This window comes from Gymnoscopelus microlampas (genome assembly GCF_963454915.1).
Source record: "Gymnoscopelus microlampas genome assembly, chromosome: 23".
NCBI classification, from domain to species: domain Eukaryota; kingdom Metazoa; phylum Chordata; class Actinopteri; order Myctophiformes; family Myctophidae; genus Gymnoscopelus; species Gymnoscopelus microlampas.
The window spans coordinates 12,193,221-12,218,220 of NC_139960.1; the positions used below are offsets into that span (position 1 = coordinate 12,193,221).

Here is a 25,000-nt window from a genome sequence, read left to right on the forward strand (position 1 = left end):
TTTCCACCACTGTACTGTACCTGAGACAGCTTTGCTGTTGAAATAAACAGATGCTGCTCCCGCATTGCCTTGTGAAGTTAATGATCCGAGCGGTCATTTTCATTTAACCACTTCTACCATTGTTACCACTGAGCTAATAGACCCTGTCTGCTTGCTCTGTGGAGAAATTACATTTTGACCTTCAGGTCAAAATCCTTGTCAAACGGAAACGGGACCGTGTCAAAGGTCGATCTAAATGTCTCAATAGATGACCAGGGAGACCAAAGACAACCACCCCAATTGTCTATATTGTTTTAACATACTCTACCATTCAGACTGGACCATAAAGTTTTCGGCACTAAAAAAAATATTACATTGTACTTTGATATTGGACTTTTAGGGACTTTTGACATAAAAAATAAACAAAATAGATTTTAATTAATGTTTTTATTAATTTAATTATTATTTATTTTTATTTATGTAACTTTTTTGGCGTCTGTTGTTAATTATACCCACATTATGACCACGGATATGCTCTAAACGTGTGAAAAAACATTTTTCAATTTCAGCTGGTGTTAATTTTCATCATTTAATTTGAGTGGATTTCTTCTCTCTTTTTTTCTGGCTGTTAAAAAAAAGGTTATTTCAATCAGCCTGTGAAGAAATAATTAAGAAGCTATAGTTTGAATGTATTCATTTGGAAATGCATTGACCCGGACCATGCCTGTGTGAGTGGGCAGCACTGATGACAGGAGCAGTTAGCTCCAATTAGAATAAGACTGTATGGTGATTAATTTTGCCACTGAACAGCTTTAATGACTTCACACGGCGCTATGCAGGCAAAATCACACACACACACGCGCACACACACACACACACACACACACACACACACACACACACACACACACACACACACACACACACAGTCACACACACACACACACACACACACACACACACACACACACACACACACACACACACACACACACACACACACACACACACTTGAGCTCTGCACACACAGTCACTTGCATGTCAATACACCGGAGTATCACAAATTCACGATATATTGTTTAGTGATAATGTACCGATTCTTGATTCAAATGTTTTTTTGTTTTGCTTTTACGGTATACAGAAGGCATTCCTTTGCTCAGATTGCACAAACAGTAGTGCGCCATCAAGGCACCACCAAAATAAACTGTAGATTTAGTCGACTATAATTTTATGATATTTAGTCGACTGAAACTAGACAAAAACTATAACATTTCACATGATTAAAATATGACTAAAACTAAATGGAATTTTATTCAAAGGACTATAACTAAAAACAAATCAACACTGGTGTCATCACACTCGGCTAAGAGACTAATTGGTTTAACTAAGGCCAGGTACTTTGACTGCCATCACCAACCCTACAGTATCTTCTGGCCAGAATCTTGCCAAATACACAGCCCTGCTTGCATGCAATGTAATGTGCACTTTGTCAAATATTCATATAGACCATTCTGCTCTCATAGTTAATAACAATATTCTCTCCATGTGTCTCTCTCCAGTACAGGTCAGGGACAGAGCTACGGAGCGGCCGGCAGAACGTTAACACTATGAAGACCGAGTCTGAAGACAGGTGAGAGGGGGGGGGGGAGAGAGGAATGAAGGGGGGAGAAGGAAGGGGGGATCGAGCAGATGACGAAAAGAAGGGAAAACGTTGAAGACGATGAAACCGTCAAGTTTTAACCCCATTAAGACCTGGAACGCATCTGTGTCACTTTAGATTTATTTGGCTATTCAAAAATAGCAGATGTACGCAGCACCGAGTGCTATGAGCTTGTAGATCTGCTATTTTTGAAAAATCTTGAAAAAGAAAATGTTTAGATTTTTTTCAAAAAACATTTAAGAATCGCCTCAGGTCTTAAAGGGTTGAAGCAGGATTTATACTTCATTGTACGATGGTGTCGTGCACCAGATATACAAGACTCACGAGGTCACGACGTGGTGCGTGTTTTTCATGGATTGCTCGTCGTGGAGTCTACAGCTTTAAACAGCACAGTGCAGCGCAACGGTGAGATTTCTGGCACCGAACGTAATCTGTTATTATAAACTTCGGGCACCCAATGTGTTAAAATAAATGGGACCATAGTTTACCAAAACGCATATCATGATGATTGAAAGGAGACTTTAAACTAGCGACTGGAAGCATATAGTATTTATAACAATTTTTATTAAAGTAAGAAAATCTAGTCTAAAGTTTGTCAAAAACCCATCCGCTTGCGTTAAGATCAATTCTTTCGGACATATAACAGAACGTGCATGCTGCTAATCACACAGCAGGTGTGCTGTGCATGCAACCAGGGTCACTGCTGGCCTCACTGAGGTGGGCAGCAGTTTGGAATGAAGTTCGCCCGGTCAAGGGTATACCTTTGCGGTTGCATATGAAAGGATGTGAAAGGTTGCGTTCCTTACTTCCTTTAGCATTAAATGCTACAGCCGTCACATGCCATTCTATCCAAGTTATTTTTTTAACCCATTAAGACCTGGAACGCATCTGTGTCACTTTTTCATTTGAGCTAAAAAGCATTATTTTACACTTTGGCTATTCAAAAATAGCTCTACAAGCTCATAGCGCGGCACCGAGTGCCGCGCTATGAGCTTGTAGATCTGCTATTTTTGAAAAATCGTGAAAATGTGTGCAAATCTTTGAATATATATATATTCTTTTAAAGCAAACATTAACTCAAATCTTTGCTTCTGGGGGGTCCCTGGAACAACATATTTTGAGATGGGGGTCCACGGCCAAATTCATATAATTTTGGGGGTCCTTGACATGAAAACGTTTGAAAACCACTGATATAGAAACATACGTTTTTCAGAAAACCGCTCTTTAGAAGACATTTTGCAGAATCGGAACCTCAGGCCTCAACGGGCTAATCTGGAATATGTTGGTGCACTACGCCCCCCCCCCCCCCCCCCCCCCCCCCCCGCCCAACACCGTAAAGCCATTTTATTTGCATCGCTATGTGAGCAGACGAATCTCGGTAGGTGGTGATTCTCAGGGGACGTGTACTGACACTATTTCATCTTCAGACTTTCATGTTATTCTTCTCGCAAACATTATTCACGGTCACAATTACAGACTCTCTCTCTCTGTCCTAAATTGCTCTCTCTCTCTCTCTCTCTCTCTCTCTCTCTCTGTCTCCCTTCAGAGAAATACTGTAGATCAGACACCTTGAAGATAATTGATGGTGTTTTGTTATCTGGTGTATTGGTTTTAGCACACCTGGGCATCGATACGCACTTACGGGATAATTAGCATTAATAGTCATTTGATGATGATGATGAGATGCTCCAAAAGCAGCACTTGAAGATGATTCGAATTACCTCTGAAATGTCTTGAGGTGTGCAGTTGCCTGTGTGTGTGTGTGTGTGTGTGTGTGTGTGTGTGTGTGTGTGTGTGTGTGTGTGTGTGTGTGTGTGTGTGTGTGTGTGTGTGTGTGTGTGTGTGTGTGTGTGTGTGTGTGTGTGTGTGTGTGTGTGTGTGTGTGTGCGTGCACGCGTGCGTGCGTGTGCGCACACATTTCTTCTATCGAGAGCTGTTTATTAACCCATTAAGACCTGGAACTGTGTCATTTTTTGATTTGAGCTAAAAAGTATTAATTTACACTTTGGCTATTCAAAAATAGCAGATATACAAGCTCATAGCGCGGCACCGAGTGCCGCGCTATGAGCTTGTAGATCTGCTATTTTTGAAAAATCGTGAAAATGTGTGCAAATCTTTGAATATATATATATTTTTAAAGCGAACATTTTGAACTCAAATCTTTGCTTCTGGGGGTCCCTGGAACAAAATATTTTGATGGGGGTCCGCGGCCAAATACATATAATTTTGGGGGTCCTTGACATGAAAAAGTTTGAGCACCACTGATATAGAAACATACGTTTTTCAGAATACTGTTGAGATTTAGGAGACATGTAGAATCGGCTTCAGGTCTCAATGGGTTAATGATGAGGAGACTTCAAAAGGATGCTGTGGATTCCACAGATAGACGGACGGACAGTCCGGCAGAATGAGAGCCTTTGTATCCCAGGTCACCATTGTGTTGCTGAATGGTCAATCTGTGTCTTTGTCCATCCATAGACTCAGTGCATTGACTACCAGAGCTTGTCCGGCAATATCACACACGGCAACATTGGGTCTGGTTGGCCAGCTAGCAAAAAATGAATTGAGTATTAATTTAAAGCAGATTTTAATGAAAAATATGCATTTATTATTATTTATGTATTTATTATTATTATTATTAATATATATTTTTGAATTTTTTATCCCACAAGTTTTATAACCCATTTTTTCTTACCCAGTGCCATTTGCCTAAGCTGTAATCCTGGCCGCTACTCTCCCTCTGCCAGCCTGGGGAGAGCCCTGAACTGAGCTCATGCCTACTTCAATGCTTGAGGAGTGAACAAGCGGCTTCTTATCACCTGGCAGGGGGGAGTTTCCCCGGTAGGACGTAGCCCGTGGAAGGAACACGTTATTCCAACCAGTTCCTTTCCCCTCCATCAATCAGGGCCCAGTATTCAAATATGGGAGACTGTGATTGGTAGTTGGTTGTAGGACTAACCAATTGCGTCCAGAGCCATTGTTTTGATCCCACCCGCTTCCTCATAGACGCACCAGACTCATGTCCACGCAGTGATATAGTCTGGCTATACGCGAGGCTAGTGGAGTAGAAGTAAAAGTATTGGAAATTGGAAATACTCAAGTAAAGTACAAATACCTCAAAAGTGTACTTACTGTAAGTACAGCACTTAAGTAAATGTACTTAGTTACTTTCCACCACTCGGTCTCTCAGGCTGGAGAACCGGTCTATAGGGCATAAAAGTGACGGATTGCACCTTTAAATGAACACTCGGGATTGCCTCCCCTATAGCTCCACATTTCTTCTCTCTCTCTCTCTCTCGTTGTCTCTGTATTAACCCATTAATACCTGGAACGCATCTGTGTCACTTTCGATTTCTTTGGCTATTCAAAAATAGCAGATCTACAAGCTCATAGCGCGGCACCGAGTGCCGCGCTATGAGCTTGTAGATCTGCTATTTTTGAAAAATCGTGAAAAAATATTTTTTATATTTTTTTCAAAAAACTGTTAGGATTTAGATTTTTTTTAAGAATCGCCTCAGGTCTTAAAGGGTTAACCCCCCGTTCATATGTGATATAATAGAGCCGTGTCGTCTAACACTGTGACGGCTCCTTAATTCCATCTAACCAGACTTGATGAAAACAAACGTGTAGCGCTGCCATTATTCATCAGCACACTGTCTGTGATGATGCCTGCCCCTTGCATGTGCTAGTACACACACTCTCTCTCTCACACACGCATGCGCACGCACGCACGCACGCGCACGCACACACACACACACACACACACACACGCACACGCACACACATTCTCTAGTGATTTGCCTGGCCTGTGTCAGGCTGTTTGACCATCGGGCTGTATTTCCCTCTTAACCCATTAAGACCGGGGACGCATCTGCGTCTCATTTTAAGATTTCTTTGGGCTATTCAAAAATAGCAGATCTACAAGCTCATAGCGCGGCACCGAGTGCCGCGCTATGAGCTTGTAGATCTGCTATTTTTGAAAAATCGTGAAAAAATATTCTTTATATTTTTTTCAAAAAACTGTTTTTTTTTAAAGAATCGCCTCAGGTCTTAATGGGTTAACTGTGTTGTAAATTACCTCTCCTCTCCTCTCCTCTCCTCTCCTCTCCAGCCCGCTCTTCTCCTCCACTTCTCATCTTCCTCTCCTCTTCCTCTCTCCTCTCCTCTCCTCTCCTCTCCTCTCCTCTCCTCTCCTCTCCTCTCCTCTCCTCTCCTCTCCTCTCCTCTCCTCTCCTCTCCTCTCCTCTCCTCCCCTCTCCAGCCTGCTCTTCTCCTCCACTTCTCATCTTCCTCTCCTCTCTTGTCTGTCTGTTCAGTATGCAGAGCTGAGAGGGCATCATTACCAGGGCCTGCATTTGAGTCATTTTGATTTAAGCAGCCAGACAATGGCCTGTTGATTGAAGCTACCAGAAGGCAGACAATAGGGTTCTGTGCCACATAATGCGCCACCATTTTTTTCCCCCTGAGCTCCCCGCTTTTCAGAAAAAAAGGGCCCCGTCTCTCCCCATTGTGCTCTCTCTCTCCCGGAGGAGCAAGAGAGAGAGAGAGAAAGAAAGGGGAGAGGAAAAAAAACAGTGCTTATAGAGGAGGAATATTTTCCCGTGGTATGTCATTATTTTGCAAATTTCTATTATCTCATCATGTTGTCTTCATTGTAATTGCAGCTAATTAGGAGGCTAGTTAGGAGCCCGGGCTTTGAGGGCTGCCTCGACCGCTGAAAGGAGCTCCACCGATTATGGGCCCCGACAAGAGAGGAAGCGAGAGAAAAGGGGAGATTAACCCGTTAAGGCCCGGGAAATGCGTGTCGTTTTTAGATTTCTTTGGCTATTCAAAAGTAGCAGATCTACAAGCTCGTAGCTTGTAGATCTGCTACTTTTTGTGCAAATCTTTGAATATATACATATTTAAAGAGAACATTTGTAACTCAAATCTTTGATTCTGGGGGGGGGGTCCCTGGAACAAAATATTTTTTTAGGCGGGGGTCCGGGGTGAAATACATATCATTTTGGGTGGTCCTTGACATGGAAAAGTCTGAGAACCACTGCTATATAGCAACATAAGTTTTTAAACATTTGTAAAGGACACTTTTAGAATACATATTCATAGATTTGCACGAATACAAGCTTGTGTATATCTGTTATTTTTTTGAATAGCCAAAAAAAAAAGTCTTGTCAAATGACGCAGATGCGTTCCCGGTCTCAAAGGGTTAATGCTGTTACCCGGGAGACACTGGCTTCCATCTGCGGGGAACAATGCGTTTTTGTTTTCGACCCGGGATCCCGCTCAGATCCACAGAATAGGGCCGAGAGCTCCGCGACAATGCCCAATTCTGTGTTATACCGGGGGCCTGGCAGCCAGCGACCTCCCTTCCTCACCTACCCCTCACCTCTCTCTCTCTCTCTCTCTCTCTCTCTCTCTCTCTCTCTCTCTCCCCCCCGTCACTCTGCCTCGGAGCCTCCCTCCCTCGCCCCTCTCCTCTCCTCTCCTCCTCCTCGCTGAGGAAGGGGAGGAGAGGGCCACCTTGCCCTCCGTTCATCGGGCTCTCGCTTAACCCATTGAGTCCTGGAACGCATCTGTGTCACTTTTTGATTTGAGCAAAAAAAGCATTATTTTACACTTTGGCTATTTTTGAAAAATCGTGAAAATGTGTGCAAATCTTTGAATATAGTATTGTTTTAAAGCGAAAGTTTTTGACTCAAATCTTTGCTTCTTTCGGGGGGGTCCTTGGAACAACATATTTTGAGATGGGGGTCTGCGGCCAAATACATATCATTTTGGGGGTCCTTGACATGAAAAAGTTTGAGAACCATTGATATAGAAACATACGTTTTTCCAGAATACTGTTGAGATTTAGGAGACATGTAGAATCGGCTACAGGTCTCAATGGGTTAAAAAGCTTAGCGAGGCAGCCTGCGCCAGAGTGTGTCGGATGAAAGAGAGAGAGAGAGAGAGTATATTTTTGGTCTTTTGTCGACGTGTGCGTGTGCGCGCGCGTGTGTGTGTGCGTGTGTGTGTGTGTGTGTGTGCGTGTGCGTGTGCGTGCGCGTGTGTGCGTGCTAGTGATCCCAGGTCGCGGGAGGTCGTGCTCTTGACACACACGGAGCCGCGAGGTTTTACTCCTCAATCCCCGCTGAGCTGCCGAGCACTTAATGAAATAATACACTCTGCCTCTGTTTCCCCGTCCTCTTTCTTCCCCGACCTCCCTCGCTCCCTACCAGCCCCCACGCCCCCTCCTCCTCCTCCTCCTCCTCCTCCTCCTCCTCCTCACTGAGCCGGGGCAGGCCCCTTGTCTCAGAGAACAGGGGCCCCTGGGCCCAGAAGACACCTCCATTGGAAAGAGAAGAGGGGAGAAGGGGGTACAATGAGAAAGAGAGAGCCTAGTTTAGTACAGTAGTACGCGCACGCACGCACACACACACACACGCACGCACGCACGCACACACACATACGCACACGCACACACACACACACACACACACACACACACACACACACACACACACACACACACACACACACACACACACACACACACACACACACACACACACACACAGAGAGATCAGGCCAGGCAAGGGGAAATGAAAGGGCTTTGTCTGCCTTTGTCGGTGAGGGAAAAAGAGAGAGAGAGAGAGAGAGAGCAAAGTGGCCGTGGACAGAGAGAGAGAGAGAGAGACAAAGGGAACGTGGTGACAGAGGTGGTAAAGAGAGGAGATAAGGGGGAGAGAAAGAGGAAGGTAAGCAAGACCTGCAGATCATATGCAGCGCGGCATTGTGGGTCGTCGGTTCAGTGGGAAAGTATGGGAGAACTCACAACTCTGGTTCAGTCTGGAAAGATGACAGAAACATGAACCACTTAAACCCTATGTGTGACAGTGGGTTTTCAACCTTTTTCATGCCAAGGTAGATGCACACTTCTTCAAGGTTTTTCAAAAATAGCAGATCTGCAAGCTCACAGCGCGGCACTCGGTGCCGCGCTGTGAGCTTGTAGATCTGCTATTTTTGAATAGCCAAAGCTAAGTGGTTAAAAATGATTGTGACGCTATTAACTCATATCGCTGGGGACCACCTGGTACTCCCTCAAGGTCCACTGGTGGTCCCCGGACCACTGGTTGAAAACCACTGCTATATTACACTTTGTTATGTGTCAAATGGCAAACATAGAGTTAGGGTTGCAAGATCAAGCTGTGAGTGTGTAGATCATGTAGAGATGCTGTTTTTGCCGAATGTTCGGCGTTCGCTTATATTTCGCAGAATATATGCCTATTTTCGCAGAATGTTCACATACTTTTGCCGAACGTTTGCGTGTTTTTCCCGGATGTTTGCATATTGTCGCAGAATGTTCACCAATTATTGTCGAACGTGCACCTATTTTCACCGACTGTTCGCCCGTTTTTGCCAAAGGTTCGCCTATTATGACAAGCCCAGAATAGGGACAATAGGGTTCCTGTGGTTAAGTGAAATAGTGAACGTGAGAGAGACACACACACACACACACACACACACACACACACACACACACACACACACACACACACACACACACACACACGCATGTACGCACGCACGCACACACACACGCACGCACAAACACACACGTCACACTGTACGCACGCACACACACACGCACGCACAAACACACACGTCACACACGCGCGCGCACACACACACACATGGACCCAAACAGATAGTGAGACAGAGAAAGGGAGGCAGTGATACACAGGAAAGGGAGGAGGACAACAACAGAGACGGAGAGAGAATGAGAGAAAGTATTGAGTAAGTGCCAGTGACATCTGCTCCCGTGGGCACAACAATAAAAGTCCGTGTAGATCAGACTCACACTGTATTTGCTCAAGTGCCAGCTAACAATACACTGGCCTCAAAAGGAATAGTGTGTGTGTGCGCGTGCGTGTGCGTGTGTGTGTTAATGAATGTGAGTGAACAATGCACGTACACTTGCGCCTGCCTGTCTAGCAATCTGCTGAGATTGCTGAGAAAATTCATCCGACACATTGGACGGTTTTCTTTATTTTATATTGTTTCCTTGGCGGCTATGAGAGAGCAATGTGTGTCACCTCAGTGCTGTCGAGCGTTGTGAATAATACGGTTCTTCAGCCACTCTTATAGTGGACCAAAGAGAGAACAAACGACCAGGTGCTCAGTGGAGATAAAGTTGTGTTGAAAACGTAGAGGTGCTCCTAGGATCAACGGGAACCGTAACTTGCAAGAGATTTAATCATGTTTAAAAAAAGTATTAAAAGACAAAATAAAAGCTTCATGAAATCCTTAAGCCTGATTTATGCTTAGTAGTATGACGTGTCTTGTGAGCTTGTAGATCTGCTATTTTCGGTGAGTGACGCCAGTATAAATTAAGAATTGCTATCTGAAGAAGAGCAAAACGGTTTCATGCAGGACATGGGGTTTCATCAAAGAACATTGCCTGTTTGGTAATTCAATGTTCTATGCATGTTTAAATTATGTTTGCCATTGGGTATTCTATTCGGTTCTGTTTTTCTTATAATCCCCTGTTCTATATTCCAGCAGACCAATAGAGAAACAGCGCTTTAGTGACATAGTAAAAACATACCCTCCCCCTCATTATCATAACACAACAGGTGTGGGCATGAGGAGGAGGAGGGACTAGGACAGGTGGGTGGTGCTAAGGTGGTGGAGGAGGTGCTAAGGTGAGAACCAGGTATACTTAATGAACTGGAGGCGTGTCCAGATAAAAACATAATTTTAACAATTTCTGTACACTTTTTTGAAAAAATCTTCCTCTTAGTATAACCATAATACTTGATGATTATGTTTGGGGGGGGTCACTGAAAATCATGGCACCCCGTCTTTAAGTATACCTGGTTCTCACCTCCTACTACAAGACCACCCACCTGTCCTAGTTCCTCCTCCTCCTCCTGCCCACACCTGTTGTGTTATGATAATGAGGGGGAGGGTATATTTCTACTGTGTCATTAAAGCGCTGTTTTTCTATTGGCACGTTTGACCCTCAAGGTTTCAGCCTCCAGGAAGAAACTCAAAATAGTCAGAGAAGACATAAAAGACCATAAAAACACCTTAATGGAGTTCTATCAACCTCATAGACACATGAAAAAGTGCAAAACCATGGCACCGCCTCTTTAAGATGGACTTGTACTTGAGGTCACGTGATCGCGCGCTGCACCTCCTTTCTAGCGAGGCTTACCATCTCCAAAGAAGTCTGACCAAGTTTTGAAATATAGGCATTGCTATTCCAAAATGACCAAACCAGCAGTTAGAACACAGTCCCTGATTGGCTCCGATTACGTTGCAATTTCTGGAAATAGATTGAGGACATGAGGAAACCCAGTATGAAATTATATAGCCTGGAAACCAGACGAATCTGCCATTGCAATCCCCTCCCCCCCCACAATCTAATCTAATCTCCTTGTTACAGATAATTGGAATAATATATAAAGAGCACACAGTGTCATTTTGGGGAAAACTTTTGGTTTTGTAGATCGTAGATTTTTGTGCAACACCATCGTTAAGTGGTTAATCAGACAAATGTATTTAGTCGATTGTAAAATAATAAATACGTTGATAGAAATAATCAAAAATATATCGTATTATATGATAATCAGAAAGGTTCTATATGGAATAATTACTGAAGAAAATATTGGTATCTTGGTTCTTCTAGCAGAGCATCGTTTAAGGCATCGGGTGGCAATACAAACAGCTGGTGCAATTTTGAGCCAATAAAACCATTTTTTTTTTTTACCGTCAAGCAACTTTGCATTTTCTTAGAAAGTACATACAATGAAAGAGGGAAGAAAAAGCCCCAGAGCCATCTTTTTCTTTTGGATGTCTTGTCTTTTGTACTCAACAAATGCTTTATTTATTTTTCGGTTGAAGTGTTTTGTTGGCATAGAACCTAATGTTGGCATTTATATATACATATTTCGTCTTTTTTTCCCCGCTAGCGAAGAGGTGATTGAAGAGACGATTTGAAGAGGAAAGCATTTCTTGATTTTTTTTTTTCTCCCCCAACCAAGCCTTTGAAAAAGTTGTCCATGGCTGGTTTTGGGAAGTTGTACTGTAGCCTACCTGCGTCTGGGAAAAAAAAACAGAAAGAAAAGTGACTACGACGACGGAAAAACTTTAATCAGACGCCTCAGAAAAATCCAAACAGATTCTGAGAGAAAGAGCACAGACAAGGTAATCTGTGTTGTTTGGGGACCGTGCAGCCAGTGCCCCCCCCCCCACCCCCACCCCCCACCCCTCCCCCGCCACGTTTATCTTTGTGGGGGGAAATTTCTCCCTGTTGCGTTTAACCCAATAAGACCCGGGAACGTGTCAGGTGCCAATTTATGATTTCTTTGGCTGAAAATGAGTGCAAATCTTTGAATATAATATATACATTTTTAACTCAAATCTTTGCTTCCGGTGGGGGGTCCCTGGAACAAAATATTTTGAGATGCGGGTCCGCGGCCCAAATACATATCATTTTGGGTGGTCCTTGACACGAAAAAGATTGAGAACCACTGATATATAGCAACATTATTATTATTATTTTTTTTTAACTGTTAGGATTTAGAAGACATTAGTAGAATCCCCCAGAAGCAAAGATTTGAGTAAAAAAATGTTGTTTCAAAAAATACCTGCATTCAAAGATTTGCACAAATGTTCAAGATTTTCCCAAAAAATAGCAGATCTACAAGCTCGTAGCGCGGCACTCGGTGCCGCGCTACGAGCTTGTAGATCTGCTATTTTTGAATAGCCTCAAAGCATAAAACAACGGTTTTAGACGCGTATAACACAGATGCGTACATCCCGGATCGAATGGCTTAATGTGTAGTCAAAGTGGAGAAGGGGCGAAAGCGCTACTCTCTAATTTCGCATGTCATCTCTCTCCAAATCGCTTCAAAGACGAGGCCCGTGCCAAAGACTTCCTCCTCCCTTCCCTCCTCCTCTTCTTCTTCTTCTTCTGTCTTTCTTTCACTAGCCTTTTCTTTTTCCGCCCGCCCGAGTTGTTGTTGTTGTCGCCGCCACGCCGCCGCCGCCGCCGCCGAACGTTCGGCGCTCGGCGGCGCCAGGAAATCGCGGGCATCTAAAACAAGGAGCGGCACAATGTCGTTACAAACACACACACACAAAAGAAAAGGAAAGGCTCTAGAGTTTTACTTTCAGATGTCACTCCAATAGCACACATCTGCTACGTGCCGTGCATCTGCTAGCCCCCCCCATCCCCTCTCCCCCCTCCACACACACACACACACACACACACACGCACACACACACACACACACACACACACACACGAACACACGAACACACACAGAGAGAGACGGCCTTGCTGATTGAACTGAAGACAGAAAACATCCTCATTATCGCAGGCTAGTGAGCAGGCTGGGCTCCCCCCAAAAAGCCCCCCCCCCCCCCCCCCCCCCCGTTAATGCATTCAGTCACTCGCATAACTGTAGCGCTGTGGCCCAGTGCAGTGGACACACACACACACACACACACACACACACACACACATACAACACAAATATAGTGTTTGCGAGCGTGTATACCTGTTTATTGTGTGTATGCACAGACAGTGTATACTGTGTATATTGTGTATGAACGCTGTCTTGAAATATAAACATATTTCGAGTTTCTATTACGTTTTCTTTTTATTTTACGTCATAAAAGAGCAGATCTACAAGCTCACGATGTGGCGTGCTGTGACCTTATAGATATAGATTTTGTTGAAAGTAGAGTTGAAAGTAAAATATTATACACTGTATCAATGAATCTATGCAAAAAAGTTGTAACAGATTTTTTTAGAATCGACTACATTGAATAGCCTGATTATCTTGTAAGTCTAAAGCCCTTTCATACTTTGCAGTAATACTACCACAAATAGGCGATCTACACGTTCACAAGTCGTCGCAAGCTTGTAGAAGTAATAGGTTAACCCATTAAGACCTGGAACGAATCTGTGTCACTTTAGATGTCTTTGGCTATTCAAAAATAGCAGATATACAAGCTCATAGCGCGGCACCGAGTGCCGCGCTACGAGCTTGTAGATCTGCTATTTTTGAAAAATCGTGAAAAAATATTTTTAATGTTTTTTTTTCAAAAACTGTTAGGATTTAGAAAACATTTTAAGAATCGGGGACATAATGTTTGGGTGTGTGAAATTCAACCTAGCCGCCCGTTCATACAGTATATCCATCGACTTTATGCCATCGGGCACGAATGTATGAGCCACTGTAACATGCACAGCGACGTTTGTACCTGGCCATTATCTAGACAGATGGACTGTCTGTGCTGTGTGCATGGCTTTCTGCTCTCTCTCTCTCTCTCTCTCTCTCTGTATGCTGGCATTGGAACCTCTCTCTCTCTCTCTGAGCATCTCTCCAGTCTCTTTACTTTGACGTTTTCTTTCAACACTAAAAGCACAAGATGCTTCCGTCACATTTCATCGCATTTTATTGAAGAGCACTCAAGATCTCCACGTCAGCCTTCAGAGCAAAATATGGTTTGCTCTGAAGGCCATCGGGAAGAAAACAAAACGTCAGTCCAACTCTATTCTCTAAGTCTCTCTTTCTCTCACATGTAGGCTACTCAGTGGTGGAAAAAGTACTCCAATTCTTTACGTGAGTAAAAGTATCAATACTGCAATGAAATACTCTGTTACAAGTAAAAGTCAAGTCAAGTACAAACAAAAGTATTGGCATCAAAATGTACTTAAAGTACCAAAAGTAAAAGTACAAAAATATTTGAAAATAGCAGATCTACAAGCTCACAACGCGTCGTGATGCGACGTGTTGTGAGCTTGTAGATCTGTAGAATAGTAGGTTATTTTTTTTTATTTTTTTAAATTGAGCTTAAAGGAGTAGTTCACCCAAACAATGACTTATTTTCTATCAATTACACACCCCATGTAGCCTTGAATTCATGGAGATTTTTTTGCATGTCAAACTGGGGGGTCCTTGAAATTAAAATGGTTGAGAATCACTGCTAAGAGCCGTAAAAATCTTCTCTTGTGGGGGGGTCCCTGGCTTATCTTTTCAAATGGGGGTCCGCGGGCTAATAAGTGTCAGTTTTGGGGGTCCTTGACATGAAAAAGTTTTGAGAACCACTGGTCTAGGACTCTCTGAAATCGGAATGGGCATTGGACCCAAAAAAATCTGGCATGGGTCGGGCTCTTCATGTAGTTACTGTTATAAAGGCAACATTTTGCCCAGATTACCTCATCATCCCACTGGGGGATTCTAAGATCGGCAGTGTGCTCCTTGACTCATTTGTGTGCATTATTCAGACACACATCCTCTTTGTTGTCCGCTCTCTCGTCATCTGTTACTAGCCTCCTGGCATCAGGCCATCACGACTGACCCCAGAGTGACTCGTCACACTCCGACCCGAGTTCGCGCATCTCAGCCCTCAGCCACTGACAAGGTGATAACTGCATCAACCATCAGCAGCCACAGTCGGGGACCTTTAATGGCCGCATTTCTAGGCCCTTTGCAGTGGTGGTAAAATAATTCAAATTCTTTACTTAACACATTGAGTGCCAAAACCGTATATATATACCTTTTTTGCAAATACACCCGTGGAGTGCCAAAAAGGTATACAGTATATACGTTTTTTTTCTATCTTTTTGTTTTTTTCGTTTCTTTCCACGCGGGAGGGGCTAGAGCAGTTCTGGAATCACCCTAGGCGATTCTGAGAAGGAAGGGACAGGTGGATCACCGTGTCAAAAACATGGCTCCCCATCCGCTTCCGTTCTATTTCCTTCTCTAAAACCCCTATAACTCCGAAACCTTTTACGCTGGGGAAAACGACTCATTTTGTATCCGCGATCGCTCCGTTGTGCGATCGCTCCATTGTGACCCGCGTGAAAGATGTTATCGTTCCAGCCGTTAGCCAGGCCCATCGGGCAAAATGGAGGCATGCTTTTTTTTGCATGGATCGCTCGTCATGGAGTCTACAGCTTTAAACAGCACAATGGAACGCAACGGTGAGATTCCAGGCACCGTATTCTGCAGCGTATTCTGTTATTATAAAATTCTGGCACCCAAAGTATCAATACTGCAATACTTGAGTAAAAGTACAAAAGTATTGGTATCAAAATGTACAGCACCAAAAGTAAAAGTACTCATTATGCAGAATGTCCCATTTCAAGTTTTCAAATGTATAAAAATCTTTTGAAAATAGCAGATCTACAAGCTCAAAATGCGTCGCATTGTGAAATAAGTCTTTTACACCTTTAAGGGCCACATTTCTAGGCCCTTGGTCACCTATCATCGCCTCCTCTTGTAGTGGCATTTTTAACCACTCAGTGTGGTTTAGGGTCTTCCTCTGACTGTTACCTGTGACCGACGGCTTTGTCACGTGAGGCTAGAATAGAAACAATATTGTCAATGTCCACATATGGATATTTGCCTCCAGGCCCACTTTCAGAACTCCAGTCTCATTTTGTGCACACGTCTACGCTCTGTCAATGGTTGTATATGTAACTGCTGACTTTCCTGTCTAAATACAGCAATTGCTGTCTGCTCACGATCATGGTAGAAAGTTACTCCATTTAACCAAAATGTTTCTAAAATGATCAAATTCCCCCAAAAAATCAAGATTTGTCAAAACGTAAATCTTTCTTCCAAAAACATAATATTTTTGTAGATCATCTATTTTCAAATGGCAGATGTATAAAATAGATTTTAAGTCAGGGGTATTCAACTACATTAGGCAGGGGGCCATAATTGTAAAATGACTTGAAGTCAACACAAGACTCATGTTCGTGGTTAACGGTTTGACCGTTTGTTGTGTGTGCTATATAGAACTAAACAATGGACATTATGTCCAGTATGGTAATTTAGGGCCTGCTTCATACTGCATTCATGCCTTTTGATGTTTGATAGGATCATTTCTGTGCCAGTTCTTTATAATGCACAGGCTTTGATTTGTTGAGAAAATAGGAAGTCGATATTTCAGTGTGCTCTGTAAACGGGTCTCTGGCATGGAAGTGTCTTTGTGAGAAAAGTATTGGAGGCAGGCTGGCAAGGTAAAAGTGTTTGTATGAAGGAAAGGAAAGAACCATCAGGTGAGAGTTAGACCATCATTCAGCCCAGGACGCTATTGAGGACGAATGAATCATACTGTATGAAACCGACCTGAGTGATGTAGAACAGGGGTCTTCAACGTTTTCAGGCCAAGGACCCCTTGGCTGAGAGCGAGATAAAGCAGGGACCCCCATTATATATTGTATAAAATATTTATTTTTTCATAGATTTCATAGGCAGCTTCATAGACTTGTTTCATAGCACTATCATGTTGGATTCATGTTAATGTGTATTTCCAGACATTTAACCATGCACTTAAACAATACTTAGTAAACCTGACCTTTCACTCTGTACTTAGTCTGCTCTTTCCCCCCCCTATACCAAACCACTTTGCCAAAAATAGCAGATCTACAAGCGCACAACGCCTCGCAGCGCGAGGCGTTGTGCACTTGTAGATCTGCTATTTTTGGCTAAAGTTCTCCTCAGAATAGGGATGTTTGGTTGAAGTGGTTAATGTAAAAATCACACACAGTTTTGGCGGACCCCCTGTAGTAACTCTGAGGACCCCCTAGGGGCCCCGGACCCCCTGTTGAAGACCTCTGATGTAGAAGAAGGACAAAATCCACTCAAAACTCACTGTAATGGACCACAGCCACTCAAAAACTCATCTGTTGTGCTCTTTGTCTCCGCCAGGCCGAAGGCATGGCGAGAGAGTATGTTTTACCCTCCGTCCGTCCGTCCGTGTGTCCGTGTGTGTGTGTGTCCCTCCTGTCTGTGTGTTACCAGCTAATCTCCGGCACCGTTGGCCCGTTCGCTCCGAAACTGTGCACACACACTCCCTGGATGCCAATTCAGAACCTCTGCCCCAATGTTTTCACATGGGCCTGTTATAGCGCCACCAGGAGGCCGATTTGTGCATTTTTACATTACTCCTACAGATTTTATCCAAACGTCATGCAAATCGGTACACAGTATCTCTATAGTCATGTGATCAACACGGATCTGTCCGATTTCCCATATTCCATCCTCATTGCCTATGGTTGGCTTCCAAAGTTTGCAGGATTGGTCCGTTTTGAACAAAAAGCCTCAAACGATGCACGCAGCGTGCGATTTCCATGAAATTTCACACGCACATTCCCACTAGGCCGAGGAAGAAATGCCACCCTTTTCACATTGGCCTGTTATAGCGCCACCAGCAGGTCTAATTTAGCAAAACACATTTTTGGAACAAAATGCCTCAAATCATGAATGCAGTGTCTGATTGCCGTGAAAGACCTAAGAATAAATGGCACCCTTTTCACATTGGCCTATTATAGCACCACCAGGAGGCCAGAATAACGTACCTGACCTGGCGGAGACCTGTGCTCCGAGGAGCACTTTTTCTAGTTTCTGTTGATGTGCCACTGAAATGTAGCGATGTAGCATTTGTCAAGCTACCCAGCTACATGGTGAAAAAAAAAACAGCTGAACTACTTGAAAGCTACATTATTCTGAAAGTAGTGAGAAGTAGTGAGACGTAGACAACACTTCTGGCTTGTTTCTTTATATCATGAAAAGGTCTTTATACTTTTACTTTTGCTACTTATACTTTTGATTACTTGTTGTCACGGCCCCCAACTTCAAGTAACGTTTGGCCCCCTGCCAAATCTAGTTACCCCAGACGTGCTACAACAACAAATACAGTAGTATTTTAGGAAATACACGGCCCGCAGTGGTAAAGTACGTATCTACCCACCTTTGCGGAGGTCGTGGGCTTGAATCCATCGTGGTGCACCCGGCTTTGTCGAGCGTCTATACAAACACAAGTGGCCCGTGTTTGGGGGAGGGTAGCCGGGCGGGGTGGGTGTCGCTGCATGTATTCCTACGGGCTGGAGGCCGGAGGAGTAGAACGAAGACTCTACGTCCTCCCAGTGGGGGCTCCTCACTGGTAGGTGAGTCAATAGGATACAACAGCAGTGACAACACAGTGTGTGGAGAGGAATGAATTGGCTTAACGACTACATTGGGGAGAAAAAAGGGTAAAATGCTAAAACAATGGGGCCAAATGAAAGCTGTGCTGGGGCCGAATTTGGCCCGCGGGCCGCCAGTTTAATATCACTGTCTTAAGTGATTAATGAATTGCAGTCCACAAAGTAGACATGGGGTGATATCGATATAAAAAAAATATTTTTTTTGGGGTGAACTATCCCATTAACCCATTGAGACCTGAAGCCGATTCTACATGTCTCCTAAATCTCAACAGTATTCTGAAAAACGTATGTTTCTATATCAGTGGTGCTCAATCTTTTTCATGTCAAGGATCCCCAAAATTATATGTATTTGGCCGCGGACCCCCATCAAAATATTTTGTTCCAGGGACCCCCCCAGAAGCAAAGATTTGAGTTAAAAATGTTGGCTTTAAAAATATATATATTCAAAGATTTGCACACATTTTCAAGATTTTTCAAAAATAGCAGATCTACAAGCTCGTAGCGCGGCACTCGGTGCCGCGCTATGAGCTTGTATATCTGCTATTTTTGAATAGCCCAAAGTGTAAAATAATGCTCTTCAGCTCAAATCTAAAAATGACACTTAATGGGTTAATAGAGGTGTCTGAAACGGTTTGTGATAGAGTCTAGACCCCTCGCTGCTTTCAACTCATAACAGTTAGTGAATCCATGAATTGCTCACTTTGAGGCTATATTTAAACATATATAGCAATGTGATTGGGCTCTGAGAACACATTACATTTTGTTAACCCTTGTTTGGTCTGGAACAGAGAGAGATATACTGTACTTGGGTGGCCTGGCTGCCAGGAAAGACAGCTGAGTTGTGTTGTGTTAAAACATTTGGCCAGGGAAAGAGAGGGTCAGGCTGTTTACCCTAGGTTCATAAACAGAGGTGACTGAGGATACACAAAGATGGGATGCGGACACAGAACAATGTGGGTGTGTGTGTGTGTGTGGGGGGGGGGGGGGGGGTCGGGCTAGGCTTGTGTTTCGCAGGTGTAAAGTTCCTGCCCACCATCGTGGAGACTCAGGGTTCTGAATCCTTCGCAGTGCACCTGGCGTCCTATACGAACACAAATAGCCGTGTTTGCGGGAGGGAAGCCAGACAGGGAGGTCTCTGCACCGCTGCAGTGGCAGGTTGGCCAGGGCAGCCTGGTTGCTAGAGAAAACATGTTGTCACAGTACTGTGACAACATGTTTTCATCCCAAAAACGTTGCATGTGAACGTGGTCCGCAGATGAGAATCATGTAGAGTCAATCGTCGATTTTACGTGGCATGCTAACGAACCCTAAACTTAACCTTAACCCTAACCCTAACCCTAATCTTAAGCCCTAAACCTAACCATAAACCTAATATTAAGCCCTAAACCTAACCATAAACCTAACCATAAACCTAAAGGTTGAACTGCAACGCACCTAAAATTGGAGAAACGTCCATTGACAACGTTTCCTCTGGCTATAGGGTTGGCCAGGGCGCCTGTTCAGTGGGGTGTCGAACTATAGGAGGGATTGCGTGTTCCGCATATATTATGTCCTCCTGGTGAAAACTCCTGCTGAAGAATCAGCCTCATGCGTATCAAGAGGAGACACATGATTGTCTGTGCTCTCCCTAGAAGTTAGTAGTGACTAGAATACACTGGAATTGGGACATGGCATAATGACTAGAGAGAGAGAGAGAGAGAGAGAGGGGGGAATGAGAGTGAGACAGAATTCCAGGTAGAGCTGGGAACTCTACTGGAGAAAGCTGCTGAGAGGGGAAAGGTAGAGGGAGAAGCCGGTGTTGAAAACAAGAAGATTGTGGGAGGAAAAGGAGAGAATTATCTAAAAGAATACGGGTCAGAATGAGACAGGGAACGTGATTTGGGGGGGGGGGGGGTCCCCTGATGACTGTGAAGTGACAATTTAAGGACTTTTAAGACCTTTTTAATACCTCAAACAGAAAGAAAAGAAAAAGACCATTACTGCGTCAAACTATACTATAAAAACTGGTCAAACATTGGCCAAATTGTCAAATGATAGAAGAAAGAGGCAAACATTTTGAAAATAGCAGATCTACAAGCTCTAGATCTACAAGAGATCTACATTCCAAGTGCTTGACAGGGTTGGGCCCCCAGTTCAAATATGATTATTTTGGGGTGTCCTGGCTTGAAAAAAAAGTTGAGAACCACTGCTGTGTCTTAGCCACATGAACACTAGCATCCCTATTCTGGCCATGTCATTAATAGGCGAACATTCAGTTAAAATAGCTGATCTACTGGCTCACATCGTGTCACGTTGTGAGATAGTAGATCAGCTATTTTCACTGAATAGATTTGGTGTAGAGGGGAAAAGGAGGGCACCAAGTATAGACCCCTGGGGGACCCCGGTCAACAAAGTATATAAGATTTTTAAGTGGTTAAGGAGGAAGTCACAGGCACCCTGGGGTGTAGCGTGCATTCCCAGCCTTATATGGTATGTAGGGTTGCCAGATCTGCTTATTATAATTTCCCCTGCAATATTTTATTTGAAAATAGCCGATCTACAAGCTCACAACGCGTCGCATGATCTGCTATTTTCAAATAGCTGATGTATATGTTAAAGTGTTCATGTGGCCCATAGTCGCTCGTTTTGGGCTGGTTTTCCTAGACCTGGTTGCTTGTTTCTCTCACAGAATCTGGCAACACTGATGGTATGGTATGTAATCCACTACAGCAAAATCCAGAGGGTTAATCTAACTCTGAAAGTGTACAAATCAGTTTACATCTGGTCTCACCTGTAAAAAAACAAAGAATGTTTCTGCTTTCCTCCACGTGCAGAAAAAGAATGGTTCACAATACAACTGCTTAGTATATAGCGTGTCACAAAACTCATCAGACTTTTGTCGCTGTTTGCTGCTTAAAAGTGTCACAGTGACACGTACAATAGATCGGTCCTTTTGCATTTGCATTTGACGAGGTGCAGGCCGGAGCATTTTATATGTTTTATGTGCATGTGAACCGTATTGTGGTCCATTTGTACGGGACGCAGTCAACGAAACAGGAGATCGGGGTGCATGCGGCTTTACTCAAAAGTAGGGTCCATTTGAATATTGTGATTTTTTCCCTTCTACCTCATTACGGCATAAGATTGATGTCAGAATCTCTTATGCATACGATACAAACTGCGCCGCGGGCAAATTAGGCTTCACCTTATTGCTTTAAAGGAAGAGAAGGATGCATTCCACATCAAGAAGACGGATTTTTAATGATAAATTCAAATGTTTTTATGTAAATATCGTTCTATTTACATTCCAAGTGAGGGGGCGCGGTCCCCCCGGTAGGCAATTCATAACGCAAGGTGGAGAGAGAAGGAGAATCAGAACCTATATGGACGGGTTAAATGATGAGGTTCCTGCGTAGACGTGTGTGTGTATATATATGTGTGTGTGTGTGTGTGTGTGTGTGTGTGTGTGTGTGTGTGTGTGTGTGTGTGTGTGTGTGTGTGTGTGTGTGTGTGTGTGTGTGTGTGTGTGTGTGTGTGCGTGCACGTGCGCCCGTGTCCTAATGATTGTTCGCTGTCTGCAGAGAGTGGAACACAGAGGGAATTAGTCGTCATTGCATATCAAAGACATCAGCCATTAGAGACACGGGGTAGGGCCCTCTAATGAGAGCTAGGGGGCACCGGTGTGTTTATACGTGTGTGTGTGTGTGTGTGTGTGTGTGTGTGTGTGTGTGTGTGTGTGTGTGTGTGTGTGTGTGTGTGTGTGTGTGTGTGTGTGTGTGCGTGCAGTGGCTGGGTGGGTCACATGCATTCTCATGCGTGAGCACGCATCTTCAAAGAGACCCCATTAGGTTTTATAGACATATATATGTATGTTTGCATTTGCAAACAGAGGTATATAGCAAAGAGCAGTCAATAGATGCACAACATATTCAGATCAACAGATGTACGCACGCTCATGCGCGCACACACACACACACACACACACACACACACACACACACACACACACACACACGCACACGCCATCATGCTAACTCAGATGTACTATGCACACACTGTAGTGACAAGTCAAACAAAAGTGCGCGTTCACACACTTAAGCATCCATGCATGTGTGTGTGCGCGCACACACACACACACACACACACACACACACACACACACACACACACACACACACACACACACCGGCCCCTCTGGCAGGCCTCATGGTGCCACAGTGGTGGCACGACGTGGGCAGAGGTGCCTGAGAGATGCCAAGGTTTGGTGTGTGTGTAAGATAAACACCAACCTTCACACATATTACACTCACAATGCAGGCCCACCTACACCCCATCCATCTATGCATTCTACCAGCCATCCACCCATCCATCCATCCATCCATCCATCCCACATTTGTGTTTTGTTTTCTCTGCCTTTCCGTGTGTGTGTGTGTGTGTGTGTGTGTGTGTGTGTGTGTGTGTGGGGGGGGTGGGGGGGGGTCTGATTGGCGGTGCCCTCTGTGCCATCTGCAACACCTCCCCCCTGCCTCCCACCACTCCCACTCAGTGCTGGGGTGGGCTTAACCATCTGTGTGCCAGTGTGTTCCCACAGTGAGGACACACACACACACACACACACACACACACACACACACACACACACACACACACACACACACACACACACACACAGACAGACACACAGACACACAGCACATAATATTCTGTCACGACAATGATGATAACATAAGGCGCTGCACTGCATGCTGGGAACTCTACAATAGGAACATATTCAGCACACGGACAGAAGGCTACGAGGCCATGCTGTGTATGTACATATAATACGTACTCTCCATATATATGCACACACACACACACACACACACACACACGCACACACGTACACCAATGTGGTACATGTTGTAAATGAGGCTAATTGTTAAAAAGTCATTATACCACAGTTGGTGTTTAGTGAAAAAAATAATAAAATGAACATGAAAAGTAACTGTTAGTTAATGTGCAATGGGCCTGCGGTAACATTTCATGCTCTAACGTGCGCTTGCTTACACACATGCACACGCACACACACACACACACACAACGTGTACACCGCCAGGTACACGTTGAACTAATACTAAAATATGATGTGTGAGGGTGAAAGAAACAATGTGGAGTGTTCATTTAACTTTGTGTAAAATTGACCCATGACATAAGGGTGTGAGAGAGACACAGGAGTCAAGCCAGTCTCTTCTCTTCTCTTCTCTTCTCTTCTCTTCTCTTCTCTTCTCTTCTCTTCTCTTCTCTTCTCTTCTCTTCTCTTCTCTTCTCTTCTCTTCTCTTCTCTCTCTCAGCAGGAAAGAGGGTGGCATTAATTCACTTGTCAACTTGAATTATGTTCCTTTCTGTTGACTCAACTATTCGCAAATCTTACCCCCCCCCCCCCCACACACACACACACACACACACACACACACAGGCGCTACACATACAGTACATCCCTTCAGCCTACCTGCCCTTCAGCAAACAAACATGACACACGCACGCGCGCGCACGAACGCACACACACACACACACACACACACACACACACACACACACACACACACACACACACACACACACACACACACACACACACACACACACACACACACACACACACACACACACACACACACACACAGACACACAGTTCCGTCTCCATTGTTCTCCCTCACGTGTGGCCATGTTGGTGCCAGGGAAAATAAGAGGGAAATGTCAACTCTTCTTCTTGAGCTTCAATCAAAAGCTCATACATCCAATCTGCCACATGATGAAGACTTGATTCATCTTCATCCCCCACTGAGACACAGGGATGAAAAATAGAAAAAAAAAACTCAAGTGGATTATTTTAAGGATAAGAGAAAACGCTGAGAAGAATTAAATTAAAAGTAGTAGGCGTTATTGTTCAATGTGCCTGGTGGGAACAGTGGGTGCTTAACCCATTAAGAGCGGGAACGCAGCACGTGTCATTTTTAGATTTCTATGGCTATTCAAAAATAGCAGATATACAAGCTCATAGCGCGGCACTCTACAGCTTGTGGATCTGCTGTTTTTGAAAAACCGTGAAAATGTGTGCAAATCTTTGAATAGGTATATTTTTAAACATTTGTAACTAAAATCTTTGCTTCTGGGAGTCCCTGGCACAACATATTTTACAAATATTAGCTTAAAAATATATATATATTCAAAGATTTGCACACATTTTCACGTTTTTTTTCTTCAAAAATAGCAGATCTAAAAGCTCATAGCGTGGGCGCGGCACTCGGTGCCGCGCCCACGCTATGAGCTTTTAGATCTGCTATTTTTGAATAGCCAAAGAAATGTTAAAACGACACAGACGCGTTCCCGGTCTAAATGGATTAAAC

General features: G+C 44.0%; 1 protein-coding gene across 1 annotated transcript in view; it reads left to right on the forward strand.

Moving 5' to 3' along the window:
• Positions 1 to 25,000, forward strand: part of LOC311040128 (uncharacterized protein) — a 163,598-nt gene that overhangs the window by 98,827 nt on the left and 39,771 nt on the right. Inside the window, exon 3 of the mRNA XM_084050209.1 lies at positions 1,539 to 1,609. Coding sequence (XP_083906335.1) covers positions 1,587 to 1,609 — 23 coding nt within the window. The 5' untranslated portion in view covers positions 1,539 to 1,586. The remainder of the gene's footprint in view (positions 1 to 1,538; positions 1,610 to 25,000) is intronic.